The sequence below is a fragment of the Borostomias antarcticus genome (genome assembly GCF_949987555.1).
Source record: "Borostomias antarcticus genome assembly, chromosome: 1".
NCBI classification, from domain to species: Eukaryota; Metazoa; Chordata; class Actinopteri; order Stomiiformes; family Stomiidae; genus Borostomias; species Borostomias antarcticus.
In genome coordinates, this window is record NC_140234.1 from 38,817,228 (window position 1) to 38,829,358 (window position 12,131).

Consider the following 12,131-nt stretch of genomic DNA (forward strand, 5'->3'; position numbering starts at 1 on the left):
TGGGGTATGACGGCACCAGTACTGTCATTATTCTTGTTTGTGTATTTTTTACATTCTAAATAAGATTATAGCATCAGTCAAGTAAGACACAAGACCCCTCTATCTCTGTGTGATTACCTCTATCTCTGCGTGAACCGTCGCTTAATTCTTAGTTAAAGACTTTTAATAAGACATCATCTGATTCTATTAGTGTTGAGATAGTTCCAAAATTACACACTCTGGTCAATTCACTTAATCCTTAGTTCATAATACAGAACTTTGACTATATGTACATTATAGAATTCATATTATACTTTGAATATCAGTATCTTTTATTCAATACATTATAATTATACCTAGAAGAACTAGAATGATCTAACTTACTAAACTTACTTGCCAGCTACAGGTCTGGTTCACCAAAACTACCCCCAAACACATGTTTTCCTCCCCCACAGTAGCCTAACAGGTGAGCGATCCCTCTTCCTTTAGGCTAGGGGCCTGTAGTAACATTTACTGGAATGCACTGGGACACAAAACCCACTCTGACACCGTGCATGTCCTGATCAGAACAAAGAGCACCCCAGGCTTTAAGCAGGATATAAAAGAGATGACGAGCAGAGAGAGAAAGAGAGAGAGAGAAAGAGATTCACTCTGTATCAACGCACTTTCCAAGCGATGGGTATCCCTGCAGGTTCTGGGATGCTGTTGCTGGCCTGTTTTTCGCTTTGTCGGGCAGCTCCTGCCACAGTCCTGAAGGCCCAAACATCCCCGGAAGAGGGGACACTTGCTGAGGTATATTTATGTATCATTACATTTTCAGTAATTATTGTGAAATCCTTGACAAGTATCAGTCATTTTGATTGTTTTGATTGTTAATAATTGATAACTGATCGCTATTATCAATAACTATGATGTGCAAGCTCACCTTTATCATAATAGTCCAAAGTAATGAGAAAAAGTCTGCACACTGACAAAAACTATTGAGGGTCCTTGGATGCAAAAATTGAAGATTTATTTACTTAGTGAACAAAATTGAAAAAAGTGAAGTCACTCAGTGAACAAAGGGTGAGTGCTGTTGATGGTGTGAGGACTGAAACATTCACTCTTTGCTCATTTGGTCACTTTTTTCAATTTTTGGGAATTTATATATTGTTTTTGTCAGTATGTGGGCTCTTTCTAATAGCTATACTTTAGACTATTATGCTGGCCTCTCACACCTGGCCCACTCCTTCGTAAGCCTTGAGTCAAGAGCACAAACTATTTTTAACTAACCTTTGTCATAATATTACCTCTCAATCTTCCAGGACTATCTGTCTCAGTACTACACAGATGTTGGGGTAACCAACGCAACATTTCGGACAATGGAACAGACCTCGTTCAACCAGAGCTTGGAGGAAATGCAGACTTTCTTTGGCCTGGAGGTGACAGGCAGGCTTGATCAAGAGACCCTGAAGGTGATGAAGGAGCCCAGGTGTGGAGTGTCAGACATCAGCCGATATGGACACTTCCCTGGGAAACCCAAATGGCAGAAGAGCACCATTACCTACAGGTAAGTGCATACTAAACTGCTTTTAAATTATTACACTGCTTCTGTTATAGTTTATAGATACTGCAAAATGACAAATTAACAATTGAAAGAAAATTTCTCATCTATACTCAAGTATTAAAGGGCAATGCTCGTTTTTGACAACCTGGACCTTATTTACGACATATTATAAGAAGTTTGACTCACCGAGATCACTTTTGTGTAGTTCGGAGGCATGTAGAAGAAATGTAAAATCCAGCGCGAGCCAGTCCATGTAATGACGGTGATCGGGGCACCGAGAATGCAGTTTCTCAAAATCTATTTTCGGCCGCTAAACGGTTGTTTTCATCAATCAGATTGGATGAATCGACAGTTGAGATTCCTCAACGCGAGGCATTGTAGTGGTTTTCAAATACGGGGTCTTTAGCCTCTGTAATATGATCTTTACACGCCTTTCCCCACTTGCTCCAGCACGCATGCGCACAGGCCAGCGCGCAGACTGGCTATTCTCCGGCTCACATTCTCTGCGCTACGATCGTTGTTGGTGCCGAGAATATTGTCGTCGTCATTCGTCAGCAACAATCCGATCGTAGCGCAGAGAATGTGAGCCGGAGAATAGCCAGTCTGCGCGCTGGCCTGTGCGCATGCGTGCTGGAGCAAGTGGGGAAAGGCGTGTAAAGATCATACATTATTTCGTAAATAAGGTCCAGGTTGTCAAAAACGAGCATTGCCCTTTAACGTATTCTAGACATTGATGACCTTTGAAAGCATATACAGTATCTTTATTGAATGCTTGTGTCAATGGTTTGAATTGAGAGTCAAGTGTTTTTCAGGATCACTGAGTACACTCGAGACCTGAGCAGGGGTGACGTGGACGCAGTCATAGCCCAGGCCTTCCAGCTCTACAGTGATGTCATCCCACTGGACTTCAAAAAGATTAACACTGGCACTGCCGACATCATGATTATCTTCAAGGGTGGATGTAAGAACAGGCTCCATTCAATTTCCTTTCAAGCATTTCTTCCCCACTAGGAATTTAGTACTGTAGCTCCTCCCTGTTTTACAGATCATGGGGACTTCTATCCCTTCGATGGCCCCAATGGAGTCCTGGCCCACGCCAACTCCCCCGGTCTGAGACAAGGTGGAGACACACATTTTGATGATGATGAAACTTGGACACTGACTGAGCGGGGTAAGCATCTGTCTCTGCATGACATCTTAAGTCATGACACTGTCCTATTAAGTGGTCTCACGCGATCACAAATCCTGTCTATAGGGTAGGGATGGGCACGAGTACTCGAGTACTCGTTGTTGATGTCAGTACTCGAGTAACCATGGCGAGTAATTGTTTCACTTTGAAAAAAAAAAGCTTAGTTATTCATGCACCTGCGCACTGTGCTTTTGGCTACCTGCGTGAGGCTACTCACATCAGTCGCAACATGTCTGCTGCTCGTAAAAGTAAAGTCTGGAAATACTTTGATAAAGAAGGGGAAAACTGTGCAGTGAAAAATCTGCAATGTGAAACTTGCTTATCATAAGCAAACCAGCTCAATGCTCAACCACATGCGGTTAAAGCACAACGAAACAATGAATTAGACGACTGGACAACAACCCCGAATCACATCATTTGCTAGCCCGGCTAGCTCACGACGATGCGACGCCAAACAAACGGAAAAGATAAGTTAAAGAACACAGTATGTCCGCTGTGACGTTTGTTCTTTAATAAATGCAATTGGATTGAATGGCTTAAATTGTTGGTTGTTTATTCATATGCAAATTCACTATAACGAAATACGTCGGGATAATTTCTAAAGAGTCGTGCACGTTTACTTAATCGGGCACATCGCCTACTGTAGGCCTACATCGATGGCCACGGACCTCCCGGATTTATTTTTACGGTAGGCTACAGAACAGCGAGTACTCGAGTACTCGTTCATTATGAATATAGAGTACTCGAGTATTACAATAACTGAAAATGCCCATCCCTACTATAGGGGTGAATCTACTGCTAGTGGCAGCCCATGAGTTTGGCCATGCTCTGGGATTGGACCACTCCAGAGACAGGAATGCTCTGATGTTTCCCACCTATCGGTATGTCAACACCAACGGATACAAGCTGCCCAATGATGACAGAAGTGGGGTCCAGGCCCTGTATGGTATTTAAACACAATTCACACCAATCCTTTATGTACATTCATAGGCACTGTATTTGTGTCGATGTGTTGATTTCTCTTTAGGAGTCTGATTGGTGTCATCTGAATATGGTGAATATCTGTTGTCTTGAAGGCACCCGTACACCAGAACCCAAACCAGAGCCCAAACCTGAACCTACTTGTGAACCTGAGCCAGAAGAACCGACAGACGACCCCAACCCCCCCCCAGACCCCAAACCGGATCCCAGGCCCAACCCCAAAGATCAGCAGTGCAACCGGGATCTTGTCTTTGATGCAGCCACCTCCATCAGGGGGGACCTGTTCTTCTTCAAAAATGGGTGAGTTTAAAAGACAAGCCGTTTCTATTCCACATGATACTTTATAACAGTGCTTTGGGACAACCAACCTATTTCAAATGTTGTTTCTACTCCTAGGTACTATTGGAGAAAGAGCACTGCCATGCAAGGAATCCGCTTCACTAAAGTGAGCTCAAAATGGCCACAAATTAACTATGTGGATGCTGCCTGTGAAGTCCTATATAAAAATGTGGCGTATCTCTTCGAAGGTACTGTACTTTGAAACGGGTGTAAATGTTGTCTGTAATCTCAAGCCCACTATATTTGCGAAAATCATTCTTTACTTTGTATTTCCAAATATATATATATATATATATGTTACGGTGAGTGAGAAAACGGGGAATGTGAGCTTTTCCCGGTTAATGTGCACATTCCCCGACCTCGCGGGGAATGTAGGAGAAACACGTGCGTTTCTCACATCTCCCGTGTAATGTGCACATTCCCCGACCTTGCGGGAGATGTGAGAAATTGGTTAGTATTTCTCACATCTCCCGCAAGGTCGGGGATTGTGCACATTAAAGGGCAATGCTCGTTTTTGACAACCTGGACCTTATTTACGACATATTATAAGAAGTTTGACTCACCGAGATCACTTTGGTGTTGTTCGGAGGCCGGTAGAAGAAATTTAAAATCCAGCGCGAACCAGTATATCCATGTAATGACGGTGATCGGGGCACCGAGAATGCAGTTTCTCAAAATCCATTTTCGGCCGCTAAACGGTTGTTTTCATCAATCAGATTGAATGAATCGACAGTTGCGCGAGGCATTGTTGTTGTTTTCAAATACGGGGTCTTTAGCCTCTGTAATATGATCTTTACACGCCTTTCCCCACTTGCTCCAGCACGCATGCGCACAGGCCAGCGCGCAGACTGGCAATTCTCCGGCTCACATTCTCTGCGCTGTGTGTGAGTTTGATGCATCCTGAACTAGATCATTTACAGTTAATAATAACAGTCCAGGGATTACTTTTTGTCATGTATTTATTCTAGAAAACACAGCCTATTCTCACAATGAGATCTTAACATGATCAAACACACCTGTGTACTGAATCCTAAGGTCTTATTGCAGCGTTGTGCTGCACATATAGAGGCTATTGTGCTAAAATTATGACTACATTTCGGGGTGGGTGGAGGTGAACATATTAAGTCAAGTTATAATTTTCCTTTCATAATTTACAACACCAAAGTATTGTAATTCTGCAAAACATTCTGAAAGTTGTGTAAGCCTAATCATCACTGCAGTGGCATCTGCTCCACGGAATGTTGATCATCCCAGCACCTTGATCCGACACAACTGCAGGAAGCATTGTGCATTTTTGGAGTAAACAGCTCCAGTAGCGATATTCTATTACAGCCAGAGGGCATTACAAAAACATTCAAAACGAGATCTATTGACTGCATGACCTGTTACGTCTCCGGACTCCGGATTAGGCTACCCCTTGACCACTGTGCGCTCACGGAGTCTTGGAGTCAATGTTCCTTTTATGTTTGTTAACTCACCAGTGTATCCTCCTAATACTACTTACACTGTACAGCATATATTACTGTTCAAAGTAGACCACAGACTGTTATTATTAACTGTAAATGATCTAGTTGAGGATGCATCAAACTCACACTTGTCTTTTGGCATAAGCCTACGGTACCATCCCCCTCCCACCACCTGGCTGTGCAGAGGTTTTGCATACGGTTGGACTTTGCCAGATTTACCGCAAGGTCGGGAATTGTAAGCATTTCCCGGTTAATGTGCACAATCCCCGACCTTGCGGGAGATGTGAGAAATACTAACCAATTTCTCACATCTCCCGCAAGGTCGGGGAATGTGCACATTACCCGGGAGATGTGAGAAACGCACGTTTCTCCTACATTCCCCGCGAGGTTGGGGAATGTGCACATTAACCGGGAAAAGCTCACATTCCCTGTTTTCTCACATTCACCGTAACATATATATATATATAGAGAGAGAGAGAGAGAGAGAGAGAGAGAGATAGATAGATATACACCCCCCCCCCCCAAAAAAAAGGGTTAATAAATATATATATATACAGCTCCATCTCTCTTCACAGCTCGTTCCCAGTTTAAAGTTATTTAAGGTTTAATTAGGAATCCGGCATAAAGGGGACAAGTCTTCCCTAACAGAGTCTCCATGAGTGATAGAAAAAGGTTGCTCCTCACGACGTTCCCTGCTTTCGCGTGCACCACTCGACACTAGTTGAAGCGGATTAGCTCACCTGGCATCTTCTTTATTCAGGATATGCCAGGTCAGTGACCACTCCCACTCACAGACTCCGAAAGGCATGCCCGACTTCCCATACTCTTCCAGAGATACCGGCATTCCTTACTGAACCCACTAATAAACAATATTATATACAATAACATTGGACTTGGACTAATAAGCATAACATCCTAGCCTGGCTATCACATCTGTGCATGGACCACGGAACGCACTCAAAGTAGGTCGGGCCCCACCTCAAGGCCGACCCCTCCCCTTCCCCATCCACACAAACGCGTCAGCGTGCACACACACAACGCCAAATACCGGTAGACTACATTTCACAATAATCAGTGCGCCCCCCGCCCCTCTCTTCCCCATCCACACACACGCGCACACAGCGAGACACATAACGCCAAATAGACCTCACAGTAAGCAGTGTGCCAGGAGCATTGAATGAGGATCAGTGTCAGTTATCATTTTCTATGTGTTTGGGCCATAACCAGAATACATAGGCTAGATTAAAAGAAACAATGTCAGAAATGTAAAACTCACCACTGCTCTTGGACATAACATAGGCTATAGGCTATAGAACACAGCAGAACAGGGCAGCGGCAGCCCCACGCCAGCACATAACTTTATAACAGCAATTATCAAAAAACAGTAATAACACAAGAAATCTCCAGTCACAGCAAACAATAACCTATTGACGGAGAGCGCACAGTGCAGCATTTTAGGGCGGCCCCAAAAACCAGCAAATAGCCTATTATAATAGTGAATACTACTCACGATCAGATCGTGCTTCCACAAGCTAGACTTCCCAGTCTCATTTGGGATTTTTAGAAGCCTTTGCTATTGTCCGCTTCAATTCTTCTATGGCTGATACTGTCACTGCTCTTCTCACTCACTTTTCCCACTGAACTGCGTGCAGCCCGGCCTGGTCCGAGCCCAAATTATTTATTTAAAAACAAAGCAGATCTCTAATGCACATAACAATATATATGTTTTTTCTACAGCTGATAAATACTGGGGTATAAGAGCAGACACAAAGAGAATCCTCCCTGGCTATCCAAAGCCCATCTCCAACTTTGGATTGCCCTCCTCGGTGAATAAGGTAGATGCATCAGTGTATGTGCACACAACAAGAAAGATCCTCTTCTTTGTGAACAACCAATACTGGAGGTTAGTGGCTTGCATATTAAAGGACAATGCTCGTTTTTGACAACCTGGACCTTATTTACGACATATTATAAGACGTTTGACTCACCGAGATCACTTTGGTGTAGTTCGGAGGCCTGTAGAAGAAATGTAAAATCCAGCGCGAGCCAGTATATCCATGTAATGGCGGTGATCGGGGCAACGGGAATGCAGCTTCTAAAAATCTATTTTCTGCCGCGAAACGGTTGTTTTCATCAATCTGTCTGGATGAATCGCTAGTTGTGGTTACATAGAGAGCATAGGCCTGTTGTGGTATTTCCCATGCCTCTGTAATATGATCTTTAGAAACGTCTTTCGAAACGAAATAGCTTCCTCACTTGCTCCAGCACTTATGCGCACAGCGCGCAATCGTTGCTCCCGCACGCTGTGCGCATGCGTGCTGGAGCAAGTAAGGAAGCTATTTCGTGTCAAACGACGCTTCTAAAGATCATATTACAGAGGCATGGGAAATACCACAACAGGCCTAGATGCTCTCTATGTAACCACAACTAGCGATTCATCCAGACAGATTGATAAAAACAACCGTTTCGCGGCAGAAAATAGATTTTTAGAAGCTGCATTCTCGTTGCCCCGATCACCGCCATTACATGGATATACTGGCTCGCGCTGGATTTTACATTTCTTCTACAGGCCTCCGAACTACACCAAAGTGATCTCGGTGAGTCAAACGTCTTATAATATGTCGTAAATAAGGTCCAGGTTGTCAAAAACGAGCATTGTCCTTTAATCAGATGTCATTTATTGGTAAATATTTCTTTATAAACAATTGATTGAAATTACTGTTTTGCTGGATGACTGTTTCAGTTATGATGAGGCCAGAGGCCAAATGGATTATGGATATCCCAGATTTATAACCCAGGATTTCCCAGGCATTGGCTCAAAGGTGGATGCTGTCTTCGAGAACTTTGGTAAGAAAGTGAAAAAAAAAATACAGTTACACTATTACCACACTAATTAAACATGGCTGTATATTTCAGTTGCCAACACCCTTTTGCCCCATCATGTGGAAAAACTGCAAAATATATACCTTCATCTGTAAAAAAAAACTAAAAAAAACAAACACAAAACATGTTTTCTCCTTTAGGCTATCTTTATTTCTCGAATGGCCAAAGGCAGAGTGAGTACTACCTTTCCTACAAGAGAGTGATACGCGTTCTCCTGAACTATGGCTGGCTGAACTGCTACTAACTGTTTTTTGTCTAGAACTCTAGTTCAATATTTGAATCCGTAAATAATCCAACTGCAGTAGATTTGCTATCAGCTTCTGTACCATTATAAAAAATAAATTAAAAAAATTACAAAGAGAATGTAACAAATTAATTTGAATACTCAATGATGTTATTGTCTTTGTGGTGTATTTCATAAATTTTTAGCAAATTGCATGTGGTACATTTTGTAAGATTGGATATTTACTTGTTTGCCTCTATCTCAAGTTTTCACATATCCCATGGATTCAAATAAACATCATACTGACATGTGCATAAGTGCTCCTGAGGTTTTTACTGTGCCTGGAGTAAAGCAGGACCCTATACTTGCTCTTTCTCATTTGATATCTGCTGTGCTAACAACAAAGGCAATGTGTGTGTGTGTGTGTGTGTGTGTGCATGCAAGAGACGGAGAGAGATATTTCTACATTTACAGCCAAGATTTTTACATTTACTTTTGAAGGACGGCTTAGACTGTAACCTTATGGCATGGAGCATTATTGTGGGCAACACTTTGGTAAAGGTTGAGTAGATAAAAACTAAATTTCTCAATCAACCATACAGCCTGCCGTCAAGCAGTTAGTCAGTATGTACACAATCGTCTCACAGTTGTTTAGAGCAAGCCTCCAGGAACAGCTTGGCATTGTGAAGCCACATGGGTGTAGCTCGGTATATACCAACAGACTGTGACAGGGACGGATTTTTATTTAATTTATGTTTTGGCTAATTTTAAAATAAAATACTGATCCGAGCTGCCAGCCAATAGAAATACTATTCCCAGAGCGTTTCAGCTGCCTACTAATTATTTTGCCTGCTCATCAGCTGCATGGAGCTCCCAAAATTAATGTGACTGCCCCGATACAAAGTCTGAACTATTACAGTACTTTGCATTAGCTTACTGTAGAATGATTTTGCTCACCTTTGCCCAACATTAGTGTGTTCTATTGTTCACCCAATAGTAGTAACTAGCTATCTTGCATACAATAGCAAAACTAAGCTAACATTCAGACAGGACAGGCCAAACACATGTCCGCTATATTCTAGGGTGGGGGGATGTTACTAAAATCAATTGTAATTATTTCCAAAACAATTTGCAAAATGGGTCTTTTGGGGGAAACAGGTTTCTAGCTAAGCACAACCTGGATATCGTGAACACACTCGGACTGGAAACCAGACATTGAAGCTGACAGGCTAAAAGACTGAATCTTTTAGACTTTGAGTTTAAGTAAACTATGTGATTCGAACAAAAGTATTGGTACAGGACACATCTAACAATTCAATGAACCAAAGCAACAACAGTTAAATAAACAGGACCACACAATAGAGCTGAGGTGGGGGATTAATCCCCTCTACCCCATGTGTATTTTCCTGCCGTAGACCTCATCTCACCTAGCTGGGAGATGGAGCCACAGAGGATGTTCTCTTGAGATCAAAGCAACTGGGAGACAAAAGATAGGAGCAACTGTTCTGGTGAAGACCAGTGTGTCTATACCACACTCAGGGGAGGTGTGTGGTCTGTGGTGTGATGCCACCACTGTAGTCATAAAAGTGTGCCTGTACCTTTAAAGGGATAACACAGTGGTTGAACGTGACACATGCCAGTTATCTTTAGATAAAATAAAAGTTAATATGTCCATAAATGTTGTTATTCCATCATTTTTAAGTACTATAAAACTTTTTATATGCCCAATTTCCCCCCTCTCCAAGCTCACCTCGTTTTGTGGGCGTGTTGTTTGTAACCATAGTAACCTCGACACCAGGAAGTGTACAGGCATTTATAAAGTACTTAATATAAGAAACGTAAGATGTCACACTACCTTTTAACCCCCAAACATTATAAAGGAATGCGCTACCTAACAGGCCATATCCTCGAATTTGCATTATTTGGAAAAAGTACGATAAAGTTATAACGACGGTGCCCCTACTAACACATTGGGTTGCAGCAACGTTGCACATAAGTTGTACTTAGGTAAGTTGCAACGTTACCATCAGGCGATGTTGTGACAACGTCCATCTATGGTCGAAAATAACTTTACCCTCCTAAAGGTCCATTCTCACTGCCGCGGTGCGGAAATGCGGGACGGATTTGCGGAATATTCGCGCAACGCTTTTCCGCGTCTAAACCATACACACAGACGCGGTGCGGACGCGGTGCGGATTTTCGCGTTATGTTCGCATTTCCCGCAGAAACATAAAATCCATGCAGTGTGAAGATGGACGAGAGTAGCTGCAGCAGCGACGATGACATTATTGCCATTGCTTACATTGAATTAGTTATAAATGCACTGTATATATTATCTGTAATCTGAATTAACTGCTGCTTTTACAAAAATAACATTTTCATAACAATGTTGTCAGTTGAGCAAGGATGTAGAACCTGGACACATACATACAAAGCCTACAATAAGTTTGAGTTTGTAAAATGGGACAGTCACTTTTCATGTTCAGTCAGGTAAAGTTAGAATCCAAATCCAAATCCACCCATATGTACCTCAACCACAATGTATTATTACTACAAGTAAAACTTTGCACATGGGAATCATTTCTGAAAGTTTTACTTGTAGTAATAATACATTGTGGTTGAGGTACATATGGGTGGATTTGGTTTGGATTCTAACTTTACCTGACTGAACATGAAAAGTGACTGTCCCATTTTACAAACTCAAACTTATTGTAGGCTTTGTATGTATGTGTCCAGGTTCTACATCCTTGCTCAACTGACAACATTGTTATGAAAATGTTATTTTTGTAAAAGCAGCAGTTAATTCAGATTACAGATAATATATACAGTGCATTCATAACTAATTCAATGTAAGCAATGGCAATAATGTCATCGTCGCTGCTGCAGCTACTCTCGTCCATCTTCACACTGCATGGATTTTATGTTTCTGCGGGAAATGCGAACATAACGCGAAAATCCGCACCGCGTCCGAACCGCGTCTGTGTGTATGGTTTAGACGCGGAAAAGCGTTGCGCGAATATTCCGCAAATCCGTCCCGCATTTCCGCACCGCGGCAGTGAGAAAGGACCTTAAAGGACGCGGTGCGGATTTTCGCGTTATGTTCGCATTTCCCGCAGAAACATAAATTCCATTCAGTGTGAAGATGGACGAGAGTAGCTGCAGCAGCGACGATGACATTATTGCCATTGCTTACATGAACAAAAAGAAAAAAAGAAAGTTTTGGGTCCATCCGATCCTCCAAGGGCGGTCGAATCATGGGGAGTTTCACAGGCTCATCCAGGAGTTGCGCCTGTACCACGACCGCTTCAGGCAATATTTTAGGATGTCTGTAGCCCAGTTTGAAGGCCTGCTGGAAACAGTGGGACCTCACCTCATGAGGAAAACCTTTAACTACCGCAAGCCAATTGACCCTGAGCAACGGCTTGCTGTATGTTTACGGTAAGTTGCTTTTCTTTATTAATATTACAGATCACGTTAATATTGTTATTATTGTAGACCTGCAGTAACAGTTTGAGGAGCTGTCTT

General features: G+C 42.5%; 1 protein-coding gene across 1 annotated transcript; it reads left to right on the top strand.

Annotated features, from left to right (window-relative positions):
- Nucleotides 1-654: 654 nt before the first annotated feature.
- Nucleotides 655-8,627, top strand: LOC311329899 (collagenase 3-like; the record flags this gene model as incomplete). Its single annotated transcript, XM_084461850.1, has 10 exons — nucleotides 655-771; nucleotides 1,284-1,528; nucleotides 2,338-2,486; nucleotides 2,571-2,696; nucleotides 3,499-3,660; nucleotides 3,791-3,995; nucleotides 4,092-4,222; nucleotides 7,238-7,403; nucleotides 8,244-8,347; nucleotides 8,524-8,627. 10 exons carry the CDS (start codon nucleotides 655-657, stop codon nucleotides 8,625-8,627), a joined length of 1,509 nt encoding a protein of 502 aa, XP_084317976.1.
- Nucleotides 8,628-12,131: the final 3,504 nt, after the last annotated feature.